This window comes from Artemia franciscana, chromosome 1, assembly GCF_032884065.1.
Source record: "Artemia franciscana chromosome 1, ASM3288406v1, whole genome shotgun sequence".
In the NCBI taxonomy this organism is placed as follows: Eukaryota; Metazoa; Arthropoda; class Branchiopoda; order Anostraca; family Artemiidae; genus Artemia; species Artemia franciscana.
The window spans coordinates 16,825,755-16,843,631 of NC_088863.1; the positions used below are offsets into that span (position 1 = coordinate 16,825,755).

Here is a 17,877-nt window from a genome sequence, read left to right on the forward strand (position 1 = left end):
AAAAAGACACGATAAACGCATTAGGGTCGAGTGGCGACTAACAACTAATAATTACAAAAACAAAATATTAAAAAAAAACAATGAAAAATAAAGTAAATAAAAAACGCTCTCGTAAAAAAAATTAAAATAGAAAACCCCCCTCCCCTCCAAAAAAAAAGAAAAAAAGAAAAAAATATGGTGCCTTAACCTCCTCACCTGAAAAATACCTTTTTATTTTTCTATTAAAAAGATGCTGGTGTTCAGCCACCCTAATTCTCGGAGTAAGGGGATTCCATACACTCAGTCCTTAGTGCCGGATCGTAAACAACCCCGCGTACTGGTGGGATGCTCTCAGACCAAATAATTTTACATTTTAATTGTATAAAGTGATAGAAATAGTTCATATTATACGTTATTCTAACATTTATAAGCAAAAATAGTGGCCTGGTACTCTCTTATCTGGCATACATTAATAGTCTTCAACTTCCTAAAACATAAAGACATGCCATTATTCTCTTCACATATCTTCCGATTAGTCCTGCTGTCTTGTTTTGTAAAATTTGCACTCATTTAAAAGTGCACAGAGGGAGGATGGAGATTTTTATTCAGTTTTCGATATTCATTTGATAATCCCGTTTTAGGCAATGCAATCACTTTTGCTTCATTTAAAGTGCTCGAGGAGTCTCCAGTCTGTATTAAAAGGTTAATTACTAGTAAGTAGGCCATGACAGCCATGAAAGCACGAAGACTCAAAATATATAGGCCAACTGAGCTCGACTTAATCAACTTAACTACCTTGTCAAGTTCACCATATGTACAGGGCTCGAACTGGAATCCTAATTCATGTCTTCTGTTGTCCTGGAATTGCTGCTCATCATAATGACATTTTTTTTTTCTGGCTTATTTCTGGACAGATTCACCAACCTTAGAGAAATTGAATAAAAAAACAAGTTTTTTTAAATGAAAGTAAGGAGCAACATTAAAACTTAAAACGAACAGAAATTACTCCGTATATGAAAGGGGCTTTTCCTCCTTAACGCCCCGCTCTTTACGCTAAGGTTTGACTCTTTCTCTTAACTCTACTTTTTAAAACAGTAAGAAACTTTACCGTAAAGAGCGAGGCGATGAGGAGAAAAAGCCCCTTTCGTATACGGAGTAATTTCTGTTCGTTTTAAGTTTTAATGTTGCTCCTTACTTTCATTTAAATAAAACTTGTTTTTTTTTTAATTTCTGGACGTTTTTGAATTAATGCATGTAACTTTAAACTAAAGCTTAAATGTCCCAATTCTTTAAAAATGACCTCTGAATCACAAAGGCTGTTGAATAAATAGTTAAAATTACTAAAAACACTTTAGCGTAAAGAGTGAGGTATAACGAGGAGGTAAACCCCTCATATGCGTAATAATTGTTGTTCGTTTTAAGTTTTAATGCTGCTCCTTACTTTCAATAGAAAAAACTTTTCATATTTATTTTTTCATTGTTTTTTCAAATAATGCTAGAAAATCCTGCGCCCCCTTCATTGGAATTATCTTCCCCCATGAGAAGTTCCTCCATGGAAATATCCTCCCAAGTAACCCCCCCCCACAAATCTCCCCCTAATTAAAAAATCCCCCTGAAAACGTCTGTACACTTCCCAGTAACCATTACTATATGTAAACACAGGTCAAAGTTTGTATCTTGCAGCCCCTCCCACAGGGACTGCGGGGGAGAAAGTCGTCCCTAAAGACATACTTATTAGGTTTTTCGACTAGGGTGAATAAAATGGCTATCTCAGAATTTTGATTCGGTGACTTTTGGAAAAAATGAGCGTGGGAGGGGGCCTAGGTGCCCTCCAATTTTTTGGTCACTTGAAAAGGGCACTGGAACTTTTAATTTCCGTTAGAATGAGCCCTCTCGCGACATTCTAGGACCACTCAGTTGATACGATCACCCCTGGAAAAAAAAAAACAAGAAATAAACAAAAGAACGAATAAACCCGTATCCGTGATCTGTCTTTTGGCAAAAAATACGAAATTCCACATTTTTCTAGATTGGTGCTTGAAAATTCTACAATAAGGTTATCTGATACGCTGAATCTGATGGTGTGATGTGTGTTAAGATTGCATGACTTTTAGGGAGTGTTTCCCAATATTTTCTAAAATGAGGCAAATCTTCTCAGGGTCGTAACTTTTGATGGGTATAACTGATCCTGATGAAACTTATATATTTAAAATCAGCATTAAAATGCGATTCTTTTAATGTAATTACTGGTATCAAAATTCCATTTTTAGAGTTTTGGTTACTATTGAGCCGGGTCACTCCTTACTACAGTTCGTTACCACGAACTGTTTGATACTCACAAAAACAGTTTCCAATAGTTGCTTTATCAGTTATTACAGAACTATTCATTTTAAGCGCAATAATTTCCGAATTTTTCTTGTTCCCCATAATTTCACTAATCACTCCCCACCTTCTTTTAGTATAACCAAAGTTGTCCTGTATCAGGTGGTGATAATACTCTTTTTTAAGTTTTTCTTCTAAGATTGTTCACTTTATTCCTTCTACCCTGAATAACTTCAAATTATCATTATTTTCAGCATTGAGATGTTGCTCATATACTGAATTCCGGATTTTTATTTCCCAAATTATTTCATCTATTATTCAGGGTTTCAACTTAATTTTCGCCTTCAGAATGTACTTTTTTTCTAGAGATGAAATAATACCATTGACCATAAATTATCAGAGCCTGAATACACAGTTACGTCAGCATGGCTTTGATTCAGGTACTTTGAGCTCACAAAATTTTTTTGTGTAAAAATTTTGGTAAAAATGGTTGTCAGGTGAGGGCTAATTGCCCTCCATTCATTTTGGTCACTTAAAAAGGGTACTAGAACTTTTTATTTCCGTTTGGGTGATTCCTCTGCAGATCTTCCAGGCCCATTGGTCCGATACGATCACCCCTGGAAAAAAAGTAAGGAAACAAAGAGGAAAAAAGCAAATAAACACGCATTCGTGATTTTTCTTCTAGCAAAAAAACACAAAATTCCCTACTTTTGCATATTGGAGGTGGAAACCATTTACAGCAGGTTTCTCCGATAAGCTGAATCTGATGATACGATTGTCATCAAGTTTTTTGACTGTTTGGGGTGTTTCCCCTCTTTTTCGATAGCTAAGCACATGTTTAGATGTTTGTAGCTTTTTTGGGCAACATTAAACTTAACGAATTCTATACATTTGGAATTAAAATAAAAAGCGAACTCTTTTGATGTATCTATAGTTTTCAAAATTCCACTTTTTAGAGTTTCGGTTACTATTGGGACGAGTCACTCCTTTCGTAAAGTTTGTTAGCAAGAACTGTTTTAGAATCAATTTGTTAACAGGTAATAGTTTAAAAATTTAGAGTCATTGCCCCTAAAGCTTTGAGGGTAGTATCGAGTCTCGATGTATACTTATTAGACTTTTTTGAAATTTCTGAACAAAAGGGCGATTTCAAAGTTTTGATCCAATATTATAAAATTACTGAGAGACCTGATAGCAGGAAAATATTACAAAGTGAGGTTGATTGATTTTACTCATTTTTAAAGATTTAGATTTTGAAGATGAAGTCTTCAGCGTTTCATACAAATCTGAAGGCAACCTTCCTTGTCAATTAATTTTTCAAGCTATCCTTAATTTAGGTATAGTTGTTCTGCTTGCAGTTATAAATATGTTAATTTAGTATTCAGAGAAATCGTCAATTTACAGGTTGTCGTTTTACCACAAGGAAAGCCTTCTATCACAGGAGGTCAGTCAAAGTACCAAGTGGGGGACTATGTTGATATTAATTGTACTTCAGCCCCTTCAAAGCCACCGGCCATTCTAAATTGGTATATAAATGGAAAGCAGGTAAAAACTTACGTAAGGTCTTACAAGTCAGGCTTTATTTTGGAAAATTTAATGTTTCCTCTTTTGATTGTATGTTCAAATGCACTAATTAAAAATCAGCTAATTATAATATTGAAACTTTTTGCTATATATAGATTACGAAATGGTTAATTTAGTTGTTTCTTTTTTCTAGTTTACATGTTTTTTTGCACCCTAACTCTTAAATGATGTCTTAACCTTCTGCTTGATGAAAAAAAAAGAAAAAATAGGTCGACTATAGCATGGAATGTTGCAAATGTCAACAACAAAAAACTCATCTTAATAATATTAAATGAAAGTAAAAAGCAGGTGTGGATTCAAGGAAAATCGAGGATTTCTACACTATATAAGCACATTTACGAATAAAAGTTAATACTATTATTTTTGGAATAGCAATGCGCTAACATTTCATGAGACAATACCCAAATGTAGCAGTGATAGTTGATAAGAAAACTTATCGTAGGCATGCTTTAAGGAAGTTAAAAAGTATTTTTAATATTTAATTTAATAATTGATTTGTTGTTTGTTGGTTAGTCTTGAAGTTGATAGTAGTAACTAAAAAATACCGTGGCAATAACACATCCATTTCAATGTAAAACAGGAAAAAGCGAAAATAAGAAAACTCGAATACTTGAAATGAGAAAAACAACATTTCAACTAGGATTAATGGATTATACTCAGAAATGTTAGCGCAAAGAACATAAAGTACATAGTAATTCTTAGCCTATGTAAAGAACATAGGCTAAGAATGGATTATACTCAGCTAACAGGGATTGGGTTACAAATATAAGTTTAACATACATTTTGGTGGAAGGACTTTTTAACAGTTGTGGTTATAGTACCTTTGTTGTTTATATAGTTCAGAATATTTTTAAGGAATAATTGGAGCAAAACGTTTAAAATGTATTTTGTTTTCAGTAAAGGTGCAAATTATGCTCTTGTCTCTGGAAGGCATGGGACGTGTCAGCCCGTCTCATCTTATTTTCGGCTCGTTTTGAGTTTAATGTGGTTATTTATTGTTTATTATGGGTTTCACTTAGTTTTTGATAGTTTTACGTTTGAAAAATTACTTGACTTTATTTCTGCTTAGTTTGGTTTAATGTAGCTCTTTACTTTTTTGGAAAAACTTATTTCGTGGAAAAAGTTTTTAAATTACTTTAAATATAAAGCCAAGTAATAAAAATATAATCGAAACGTTGTTTAGCATTAATAAATGTAGTTTAGAACAATTAATGCCGAAGATTTAATCATACGTCTAAATCTAGCTTTGACAGCATTTCAAGCAATGTTTTGGTAATTTTTTGTTATGTTTTAGGCACCGAAAAAAGTTTTAAAGCAGTATAAAACTGTGGTAGGCACAAATAATTTGGAGTCAACAGTACTCGGCCTGTCTTTTAGAGTGGAAGAACATCATGTTTTGAAATCATCCCTGCTCTTAAAGTGTGCATCTTCTGTAGGATCACTCACCAAAGGTGAGTTCATTCTAGCGTACAACTTTGATATGATAAAATACAAAATTTATTGATATTAGCATACAGTTGTGTATAATAATTTAGAATATGAAATTACAGTAGACAATAAACGGTACTTGTGTATTATACGGCAAACACTCAATTGCTTCATTTTATTAGAACCTTTTTCCTTGAAGCTGAATTTTACTGATATATCAGAAAATATAATGAAAATATAATGCTTTAGTAACAAGTTTGGGCTTATATATTTGCACATTATGGGAAGGGGGTAAAGTATTGAGGATCTGCATTCAAAATGTGTTAGGTACAATTATTCTGCATATTATGAAGTAAGAATTGTCTTTTAAATTCAAAGTGTCCATATAACTTACCCCCCCCCCCCAATGAGCAAATATGTATCCAAAATTATATATATTCCTTCTATTCTGTTACTTGTCCTTGTCGTGTCTCACGCTAAGCTGAAAGAAACTAACGAAGAAACCTGTTTGTTCTTGAGTTTTAGACAGCGTAAACTTGAGTATTTGCTATATATTATACAAGAACCCAATAAACCATCTTAAAATAATTAAAGCAATGAAAGTACTCCTTCAGTTGAAGCGTACAGGTTATACTACATTATATGCTCTACGTACATTTTGATCTCAACACACAATAATAATATTTAAAAGATTTTAGTAACAGAAAGGTTTAATTGTTTTAAATGGCAACAAAGCTATTTAGCAAATTTGGATAAATGTTTTATGCAATTAAAAAACTAAAATAATCGAAACATTTCATTCATTGAACCGTGTAGGTTCAATCGAATATAACTCACTATAGACAAGTTTTATTTCAATTTTCAGTTTAAAAATAGTTAAATATTCTTTATTAGGGTTACATAGTCAAGCAGTTCGTGGTAACAAACTGTAGTAAGGAGCGACCCGGCTCAATAGTAATCAAAACTCTAAAAAATTGAATTTTGATATCAATAGCTACATCAAAAGTATCGTATTTTAATGCTGAATTTAAATATATAGGTTTCATCAAGTTTAGTCTTACCCATCAAAAGTTAAGAGCCTGAGAATATTTGCCTTATTCATGAAAATAGGGGGAAACACCCCCTAAAAGTCATAGAATCTTAACGAAAATCACACCATCAGATTCAGCGTATCAGAGAACCCTACTGTAGAGGTTTCAAGCTTCTATCTACAAAAATGTGGAATTTTGTATTTTTTGCCAGAAGACAAATCACGGGTGCGTGTTTATTTGTTTGTTTTTTTTTTTTCCCAGGGGTCATCGTATCGACCAAGTGGTCCTAGAATGTCGCAACAGGGCTCATTCTAACGGAAATGAAAATTTCTAGTGCCCTTTTTAAGTGACCAAAAAAATTGGAGGGCATCTAGGCCCCCTCCCACGCTCATTTTTTCCCAAAGTCAACGGATCAAAATTTTGAGATAGCCATTTTGTTCAGCATAGTCGAAAACCATAATAACTATGTATTTGGGGATGATTTACTCCCCCACAATCCCTGGGGGAGGGGCTGCAAGTTACAAACTTTGACCAGTGTTTACATATAGTAATGGTTATTGGGAAGTGTACAGACATTTTCAGGGGGATTTTATTTTGTTTGGGGGTGGGGCTTAGGGGAGGGGGCTATGTTTGAGGATCTTTCCTTGGAGAAATCTGTCATGGGGGAAGAAAAATTCAAGGAAAAGGGCGCATGAATTTCTAGCATTATTATAAGAAAACAATGAAAAATAAACATGAAAACGTTTTTTCAAATGAAAGGAAGGAATAGCATTGAAACTTAAAACGAACAGAGATTATTACGCATATGAAGGGTTCTAAAAATACTTTAGCATAAAGAGCGAGGTATTTAGGAGGAGATAAATACCTCGCTCTTTATGCTAAAGTATTTTTAGTAATTTCAACTATTTATTCTACGGCCTTTCTGATTCAGGGGTCATTCTTAAAGAATTGGGACAAAGCTTAAGATTTAGTGTAAAGAGTGAGGTATTAACGAGGATACAAACCCCCTTGTATACATAATAAAAATATAAGATTATGAAAGTTTGTTACGTAAGTTGCTAATTTATAAGTTACGCATATTTTTTACTAATAAAAACGTTCGTTAAAAATTAAAAGTTCTAGTTGCCTTTTTAAGCAGCCGAAAAATTGGAGGGCAACTAGGCCTCCTTCTCCACCCCTTATTTCTCAAAATCGTCTGATTAAAACTAAGAGAAAGCTATTTAGCCAAAGAAAGAATTAATATACAAATTTCATTTTAATAATTTATGTGCGGAGAGCCAAAACCAAACATGCATTAATTCAAAAACGTTCAGAAATTAAATAAAAAAAAAACTATTTTTTTTAGCTGAAAGTAAGGAGCGACATTAAAACTTAAAACGAACAGAAATTACTCCGTATATAAAATGGGTTGTCCCCTCCGCAATCCCTTGCTCTTTACGCTAAAGTTTGACTCTTTGCCACAATTCTACTTTTTAAAACAATTAAAAGCTTTAGCGTAAAGAGCAAGGGATTGCGGAGGGGACAACCCATTTTATATACGGAGTAATTTCTGTTCGTTTTAAGTTTTAATGTCGCTCCTTACTTTCAGCTAAAAAAATTAGTTTTTTTTATTTAATAGCATTAAATAATCAATTCAGGATAACAGGAAAACAGTAAATTCTGATTAGTTTACCAAACAAAATTGTTAATAGTGAAGACTTATATCTATACTCTACATCTAGACTTAAATCTATACATCTATAGCCCTACAATATACTCTATTAACCATACTCAAGTCTAGGCTATGGATAAGCTACAAGGGCTCTGTTAAATTTCTTTTCCCAAATTTTTATATATATATTCTAGTTGCATAGATAGATAGATAGATTTTTGTTGCCAAAAATGCCCCTTAGGGGCAATGGCAAAAAACAAAAAATATTGCAAAATAATACCACATGATACTAACCCACACAACAGGGTATATAATAATAGCTACGAAAAAGCATAACAATTGGAAAAAAAGTAAAAACAAAAAGGCATATAATACCATAAAACTCACATAATCACACAAAATGTCACACGAATAATCAATATATTTTAAATATACGGACTGCGTAAATTACTAAACATTCTTATGTGATTACCTTTTTTAAGTTAATTATATAACCTGATGATGAAGTTGAAGAACATCAGTAAGGGGAAGGGTGCGAAAAGAAATTCTAGAAATTTTCTGAGAAAATAATTTGAAGAAACTTCCTTAAATTACTAAGGACATCAAAATACAGACATTTTTTCCCCTGGACATATCTTAGATCTATTCATGCCCTAAATTCACAATATTCTATTATATTTTGATTGGTTGCTCTAAAACTATAAAGGTTACAGGGCAGTGTTGTCAGTGTTGCTGCGTTTAAGAGTAAAAATGAATACCAAATAATTAGTTAAATTTGACAACGATGTTGTTCATAAAAACTCAAACATTAACTATAATGTTGATTTGGAAAGATAACTACACCTTTAAAGGAATGCTGCACCTTCATAAGATCTTTGGTGCTAGACGTTTAGCCTATTTTTGCTTATTTTTCACTCATGTTTGTTTTTTCAAAATAAGGAGCCTGCTACTACCAAAAATTGCATAGCTAAGCATGGAGGACTTTTCATTAAAATTGAATTCCTGTTCTTTCTAATTTTAAAAACATCAGGTTGCATATGTTTCCACTTAACCAGTTCGAGCAATCATATTACTGTCTCATAGTCCTTGATACTTTGATTGGCGGTGATTTTTTTTTCTTTTTTTTTATGTGTGACAGAATAGTAACTGTCTATACAGAAAAAAAATTAAGTTATTTTTTGCAGCTTCATTTTTCCATGAAGGTACACAAAAAAAATTGGGGGGACTGGTTAAAGAAACGATTCTATTTAAGTTATTTATGTGGAATATATAATGTATTGTATTTCAGAAATATGTATTTCAGGAGTAAGTATCTACTATGGGCTGCCTCCCCATGGTAGCAAAATGTTTTAGACATCAATATATAATGAGTCGGAGGTAATAGGCTTCAGAAAGTATGTGTAGGATTTCGACTCTTGTTGATAGAAGAGTATCATCAAGTTCTGAAAATCATGTTGTGACCAAGATGAGCCTAAGATTGTATAAATCCAACATTCATACTGGAGGTCCCAGGGACTTCTTGCTATCCGGTTGTAAGCTGGCTTAAGAGCTTAGGTGCGGACTTGAGGAGATGTGTTGGTCTCCGTCCTGTACTGGTATCCGGGACCATTGCTTTTCCTGAGGCGAAAATAATTTCAAATATTTGAATAACATGAAAAACAGAACTTGGAATGCTAAGACGTTAATAAATAACTATCGTGTCGGTATTTTGACTGACGAAATCAGACAATTCGAACAGGACTTATTAGAAGTCTTAGAAGCTCATATCCCAGAGGGTAGGAAGCATGAAATTAGATGAGATAGAATTTGTTGACTCAGGCAGGAAGGACGGGGTACATCAATAGGGGTTAGGGCTCAAGATGAATAAGGAAGCTGGCAAGTCTTGCTTAGGCGGGAAGGCGTTAATAATAGAATACTAATGACTCATTTTATAACTAAAAAGTTCAGGATATCAGTTATAGTAACGCCTGTATACCCTGTATGTATATGTGTAACCCCTGTAACCCCTGCATATGACGGAGATATTTGTGTATTTGGATGAATTTTACTTACAGTTACAGAAATAAAAAGACAGGATTTTAGGTATAAATATGGTGTTTTTATTAGGATATTTTAACGCCCAGGTCGGTAGAAATAGGAATTGATGGTGACCTAGCACAGGTAAATTTGGTGTAGGAAAAGAAAGCAGCGATGGCTACAGACTGTTATAATTTTGTAGATATAAAAATCTACTTATAACCAATACGGCGTTTGATCATAAAATGACCCATAAGTTAACATGTATTCACGTGATGGTAAGACATAAAATCTTGCTGATTATGTTACCATAAATCGAAGACTGGCAGGATCAATAAAATATTTTAGGGTATATAGGAGTGCTGTTACTGATGTTAAAAGTAAAGATCACCATCTGGTAGTGTCTAGGGTTAATTTAAAGCTGAAATTTCGGAAGGAATCCCACCTTACGGGAACTTATGAGGTTGATAGACTCCAAAATAAAAATTTGAGAAAAACGTCTCAGGGACAGATGAATAATAAACTGGAGAGTTTAAAATTTGACAAGGTGGAAGATGGATTAGACACTTTTAGGAAAACAATTTTTGGAGTTACTGATGGTGTCCTAGCGAATTTTTTTTTTTTTTTTGCCAGAAGGCACATCACGGATGCGTGTTTATTTGTTTGTTTGTTGGTTTTTCCCAGGGGTGATCGTATCGACCCAGTGGTCCTAGAATCTTGCGATAGGGCTCATTCTAACGGAAATCAGAAGTTCTAGTGCCCTTTTTAAGTGACCAAAAAAATTGGAGGGCACCTAGGCCCCCTCCCACGCTGATTATTTTACTAATGTCACCAAATCAAAATTCTGAGATAGCCATTTTATTTAGCCTAGTCAAAAAACCTTATAACTATGTCTTTGGGTACGACTTAGTCCCCCAAAGTCCCCGTGGGAGGGGCCACAAGTTACAAACTTTGACCAGTGCTTACCTGTAGTAATGGTTATTTGGAAGTGTACAGAAGTTTTCAGGGGGATTTTAGGTTGTGGGGGGTTGATAAGAGGAGGATATGCTAGGGGAACTCCCCTTGGAGGAATGTGTTATGGGGGAAGAAAATTTTCATGAAGGGAGTGCAGGATTTTCTATTATTATTTTAAAAAAATAAACAATGAAAAAATAAATATGAAACAGTTTTTTCAACTGAAAGTAAGGAGAAGTATTAAAACTTAAAACGAACATAAATTATTACGCATATGATGGGCTCACCTCCTCCTAATATCTGGCTCTTTACGCTAAATTATTTTTAGTAATTTCAACTATTTATTCTACGGCTTTTGTGATTCAGGGGTCATTCTCAAGAAATTGGGAAAAATTTAAGCTTTAGTGTAAAGAGCGAGGTACTGACGAGGGGGTGAACCCCTTCATACACGTAATAAAAACATGAGAATACAGAAGTTCGTTACGTAAGCTAATTTGTAAGTTACGTATATCTTTTACTAATAAAAACGCTCGTAAAAAATTAAGAGTTCTAGTTGCCTTTTTAAGTAACCAAAAAATCGGAGGGCAACTAGGCCTCCTCCCCCACTCCTTTTTTCTCAAAATCATTAGATCAAAACTATGAGAAAGCCATTTAGCCAAAAAAATAAATATGCAAATTTTGTTTTAATTATTCATCTGCGGAGAGCCAAAATCAAAACATGCATTGATTCAAAAACGTTCAGCAATTAAATAAAAAAAAAAACAAGTTTTTTATGGAAAGTAAGGAGCGAAATTAAAACTTAAAACGAACACAAATTACTTTGTATGTGAAAGGGGCTGCTTCCTCATCAACGCCCCGCTCTTTACGCTAAAGTTTTTTACTGTTTAAAAAAAGTAGAGTTAAGAGAAAGAGTAAAACTTTAGCGCAAAGAGCGGGGCGTTGATGAGGAAGCAGCCCCTTTCATATACGAAGTAATTTCTGTTCGTTTTAAGCTTTAATGTCGCTCCTTACTTTCCGTTAAAAAAACTTGTTTTTTTTATTTAATCATATGCAAAAAAGGAATGTAAAGATTTAGAGACAGCATTAAAATATGAACTAAGGAGGTGTGAAACGGAGACCATGGATAAAATTTCTTAGGGTTTTGAAGATGTAGCTAGACGGTTTAATAGTAAAATATTGTATTGGTATGTTAATACATTGAGAGGGAGTAGTCAATCTGGACTTGTCCCAGTTAAAGATAGGGACTGGGCCACAATTAGTGGTAAGGAAAAAACTAAAGAGAGATAGGCAGAAAATTTTGAGAATGTTCTAAACCGAGATAGAGTTGTAGGAAAAGATATAGAGGAAAATGAAAAAGTTTGTGATACCTTGGATGTGAAGAAAAATTTGTTTTGTGAAGATGAATCAACGAAAGCACTAAAAGGATTAAAAAATAATAAGGCTCCAGGCTCTGATATTATGGTAAATGAGTGTTATTGTGGTAAATATGGCGGCTCTGAGGTTAGAAATAAGTTACCGAAGATTGTGAATATGATTTTTAAAAAAGGGGTAGTACCCAATGGTCTTAGGAAAACCTTAATCAAACCACTATATAAGAAAGGTGATAATAGTGATTGTGGTAATTATTGATGCATTTGTCTGGTCTCTGTAGGTAGCACATTACTTAGTATTATGATACTTTTTAGACTGAGAGAGGCTGTAGACAAATTTTCAAAAAGGTCGAGGAATTGTCGACCAAATTTTCACTCTTAATTTAACAATTGAGAAGTGCATGAGTTATCAAGCAACTTTGGTCTTCAGTTTCATAGATTATGAGCAAGTGCTTTATTCTGTTGATAGAAGAGCTTTAGCAAAGGTTTTATCCTTATATTTTACACAGGACAAATACATGGAAGTAATTAGTGCTATGTACGAGAATAACACTGCTGCAGTTAAGGTAAGAAATGAGTTTAGCAGCTGGTTTTGTATTAACTCAGGAGTTAAGCATGATTGTGTTCTTTCCCCTTTAATTGGATAATTTAGATGGGTCTTGTCTTAAGGGAAAGGCGGTGGGAGATCATGGAAACAAAAGGGACAGAAAAGCTTTCCTGGACTTATATTATGCTGATGATTTAAGCATCCTAGATGAAAGTGCGAGCAAAATTAATGAACTTCTATAGGTTTTGTGAGTTCAGGGTTCTAGAATAGGTTTAAAAATAAACGCTAAGAAAACTAAGTCACTAAGGCTAGGAATAAGTGAAGATGAAAAGGTGACGTTAGGTAACGAAAAGATTGATCAGGTAGACAGCTTCATTTACCTTGGTAGCGTTATTAGCTAAGACGGTGGGAACAGTGAAGATGTTAAAAGTAGGATAGCAAAGGCTCAGGGAGTTTTTACAGTTAAAAAAAAGTTTGGAAGAATAGGAAGATAAATGTGCTAACAAAGATTAGAATATTGGAAGCTAGAGTGACGACAGTGGTCAAATATGGCCCTGAAGCATTGTTCTTTTCGGCCAACCGTTTAGGGCTAAATGGAAAACAGGCCGTCCGCGGTTGAGGTGGAAGGATGTCATAAAGAAAGATTTAAAGGAGATGGGAACTTCCTGAGAGGGTATAAAGAGAGAGGCTTTGAACATATTAGGATGGAGGAGTAGCGTGCGTAGCTGTGTTGGCCTCAGGCGGCGTGGTGCTGCGGTGAGTTATTAGTAGTAGTATTAGTAATATTTCAGGAAGAAAATTTTCAGTTTATTTTGAAGGGGAGTCACAATCTTCTTTAAACAGCCAGTTTTTGTTAAGTAAAGGACACAAATTTCTTTCTAAGTTCTGTTTAAAGGAGGTTTTCCTCTACAATAGCATGATATGCAACATATGAAATGCAGTTATTCAAAAGAAAAAGTCTTTTATAAAGGGGATGCAAAATATCGTTAACTAAATAAAACTAAATAAAACTCAAGCTGCTGGTAAAAATCTAGAAAAAGGTCAAAAACCTTCAAATGTAGAACCTCAGGTAAAATAATCAACAGCAAAAATAAGTTTATTTTCTTGCAATTCTTTGACTTTTACAGATTTTACAGGTTCTTTCGATTTAGAAGATCTGGGTGAAAAAATTTCAGACATAAATAATCACGAAAAGATTGAAGCTCAAGTCGGCTGGCCTTCATTATCAGAAAGTGAAGTTTTGCACATAGGTAACTCCATTTGTCCATCCTTTTCACTTCCAAGTTTATAAACAATGAATGTGTATATGAGCTTCTGGATTTTATGAATATCAGTGCGTTTCTTGAAAAGTTATTGAAAAAAAGAAAGCATTAATTTTGAAAGCATAATTAAAGAGCGACATTAAAACTTAGATCATACATCAATAAATCTATAGCTAGGGGGATGCCACCACTGCTTTTTTCAAACCCCTGCTCTCCACGTTAAAACGGTATTGGTGATTTACTGAAAACATTTTTGAGTACAGTAAACCGAAAGTTAGTATTTCCAAAATATTTGTTTACCGGTTGACTTTCACATTTGAACTGAAAGTTGCTAAAATTAAATGAAAAACAATAAGCCTCCTTCCACGACATTTTAAGATATGAAAACCTTGGACAAAATGGCTATTCCAAAATTTGTATCACACCTATTTAGGGCAGGACAGCTAAAAAGAGCAAGGGAGGGGGGCTAGTTAACCTCCATTATTTTTAATTCTTCGAAGTGTGCTTGGACTTTCAGTTTCTAGTCAAATGAACTCCTTTCAAACTTTTTATGACAATACGTTCCAGAAGAAGTGGTCACGGGGAAATAACACATAACAGCCATATCGCTTTTTACTTAAACAATGCTATTCCACTGCCCATGAATCTTATTAAAACTAGTCTTTTTTCGTTTCATCAGATTTCTATTCGTTTTTAATATCATATTTAGACCAATTCTAAAAATAGAAGAGGGGTACCTCCCTTTCCTACCTCTTTACAGTAACGTTTGACTTTTATAATAAAAATACTTTGCCCTTTTCAAAAATAAAAAAGAAGTTTACAGGATAAATCATCGTTATCGCCCTGACAGGCTTTCGTCACCTCAGCTTCATCATATACTTACCCAAAAATATATTCTTCCAAGCGAAGGAAGGCCAGAGTTTAAATCAACATTCATCAGAATGTTCATTCGATTTATCTGGAGCACCTTTCACGGGAAGTTAATAGAAATGGGCCTAAAAAAAACTCTTTGTCTTAGCTACTTCTTTCTCCATAAAAGAGTACGATGAGTGTCATCAAATAATTGGTTTGCAATACAATGCCCTACTCTCTAAACATTTGTTCATTGGATAAACAGTTTATAATGACGATTATTTAAGGACTTCATTTTTGTATAATGACGAGAATGCCCCTAATGACTTGAAACTAGAAAGCAACATAAATAGCATTTCAACAGGTCTAAGAATTTTGTTCGATGATGTTTCGGCTTAATCAAGCCAACATTTTTTGTTTTGCCAGAAATAAGGACAGAGATCAGCTGTTTGTTGTAGTGCAATCTTTTTATCAGGGAAATGGGCACTTGATGTTTTAATTTCCGTTCTAACCCTCATGAAAAAAGGAAAAAAAACATTTGTATGACGATCCTTCTCTGAATAAATGTGAAACTTGATTCCTTTTTTAATAGCTGATTTTCGGTTTTAGGCCTGTTGAGTTTCATTACATAATTTTCATTAGTATCACGGAACTTTTAGGGACGGTTAAAAATTTTTTTGTATTAAAATTATAAATATTTTCCAAAGGCTCTTTATGAGCAAACTAAAAAGCAATTAATTTAATGTAATGAAGTTCAGTATAAATAATGGTTCTGTTGATTTATATATCTTTATAATGAAATATTTTCATGGCTTTGTTTTCTATTGGGATCGCGTTGTTCTTTGCTTACAATTTGATACTACAAACCCCAAGATCTAGGGTCCCTTAAACGTAATAGAGCAAGCTACCCCCTCTGTTTAATTCCTGTATTTTTATTGACATATGATAGTGCTTTAAGAATTATCATCAAAATTGAAAAAATGGACCCCACCAAATATTACCCGTAGTTGATAATTAAGTATCGTTTAGGATTATTATTTTTACAGTTTTCAAGGGGAATTTTCCAAACAAAACTCACTGTCTGTTCTGGAATTCTTCGAATAAATTCTTTTTTTAGATGATGCTTCTCCCCGTCTCTCCGACTTCTTGTCTTTAATGTTACACTTAAAATTTTATTATGGTAAAACGAAAGATGTCGCACTGCAGCATTTTTATCACATGCTTAGCTCAAAAGAGTTGCTTAGAATCAATGGGGATTAAGATGAGGGGAAATTCCAGCATTACATACCACTCTCAGCGGCTCCTATAGTCATCTGAAGATTTACTGAAAGTAAGAGAATTTGGACCTAAAAACGTAAATTTGATACTACAAACCGTTCGTACCGACATTAAGATCAATTAGCCCTCCTCCCTTATAGCTGAGGTGCAAGTATGAAACTTAAACGTTTTTGAAACCTGGAATAAATCAATTCAGCTAACCAAATACAAACGGAGGGCTCACTCAAACAGAAACTGAAATTTTTAGGACTCTTCACAAAATAGATCAAGCCCCAGCTAGACAAGGTTTTCAGCCATTTTGTGGATAAAACAACAATGTTCGTCCCAAAGAGGACCCAAATGCATCGTTAGAAAAATTCTGAGGTAACCAATCGATTTGGAATTACGTAAAGGACTATCAATTCAATATCCCAGTTCCACAGGCCAGAACACCGCCTCTTTGGGCCAGACATTGCTTTTTTCTTTAAATTAAACAACGATTTTCACTAAAGAAAAACAACGATTTTCTGATATATTGAGCTTGATATTGTAAATTCCATGACGATTAATTCTCTTATTTGATGGTTTGATTTTGCTACTATGTCGAGATTTCGGTACTATTAGCCCATGATAGTCTTTGTAACGGTTTATTATAACGAACAATTCAAAATGCTACTGAAAAAAGTTATAGAATCAAGTCACAAAAATAAATGATTATATATTTTATTTTTCAGCTAATTCGAGCTCCCATAGCTTTCTTTCATTGGTTCTAATATCAACAACGATCTTTTCTACACTGTTTATCTTATGATATATTTCAAGCCTATCACCTTGTAGTATAATGTGCATACTGTAAATTTACTGTATAGGAAGAAAAGTTTCGTTAAAGCTCTGTGGAACAGGTCATATTGCATATCTTACTGATGTTATAAACGTTGTCAATAAATTTTTATACAAGTATTTGGTGCTATCACTTGTTTTTATACCTTATAAAAATTAAATAAAAACAGGTTTTTTCCTTTAAAGAAAGGAGCGAGACTAAAACTTAAAACTATACTAAACTAGACCAACGTTGCCCGGGCAACGTGAAGCGCTACGGCAACCTTTGTCCGGCTTCGCCGACTATAGTGTAGCGAGAGCAACACGTTGGTTTTGTTTCTTCGCTATCGATCAATAATCACATGATCAAAGGCTATTTCTCAGCGTTGAAAAAAAAAACAACAAAATAGTATCAAAAGAAGGGACTAAATTGACTTTGCAGCCAGTTGAACTTTATCCTTTTCAATCGTAGACATCGTGACGGACGAAAACTTGGAACAATATCCTATATAATCTAGTTGGTATTATAAAGTTATCCCTAACTTTTCAGAATCAAAATACCATAGATGACATTCTATTCATTATTACGAAGCTATCTCATTGTTTTACATTCTCGTTTGTGCTTGTTTCTTCACTATCGGTTAAATGATGAAGTTGTCAGGCTATCGAAGTTTTTAAAACGGTATGTTCAAACGAAAACGCAATCACTTATCACATGACAAAAGGCTATTCCTCAGCGTTGAAAAAACAACAACTACAAAATAATATCGAAATAAGGGACTAAATAGACTTTGCAGCCAGTTGAACT

At 33.8% G+C, this 17,877-nt stretch overlaps 1 protein-coding gene across 2 annotated transcripts in view; it reads left to right on the top strand.

The window, feature by feature from the left end:
• The window catches only part of LOC136026354 (cytotoxic and regulatory T-cell molecule-like), a 45,217-nt gene extending 28,007 nt beyond the window's left edge, over positions 1 to 17,210 (top strand). The window contains exons 4-7 of one of the 2 annotated variants that reach the window (XM_065702880.1): positions 3,703 to 3,843; positions 5,177 to 5,333; positions 14,007 to 14,129; positions 16,985 to 17,210. In XM_065702880.1, the coding sequence (XP_065558952.1) occupies positions 3,703 to 3,843; positions 5,177 to 5,333; positions 14,007 to 14,129; positions 16,985 to 17,061 (498 nt within the window). In that variant the 3' untranslated portion in view covers positions 17,062 to 17,210. The remainder of the gene's footprint in view (positions 1 to 3,702; positions 3,844 to 5,176; positions 5,334 to 14,006; positions 14,130 to 16,984) is intronic. The other variant, XM_065702889.1, reaches the window with a different exon arrangement.
• The last annotated feature ends 667 nt before the right edge of the window (positions 17,211 to 17,877 follow it).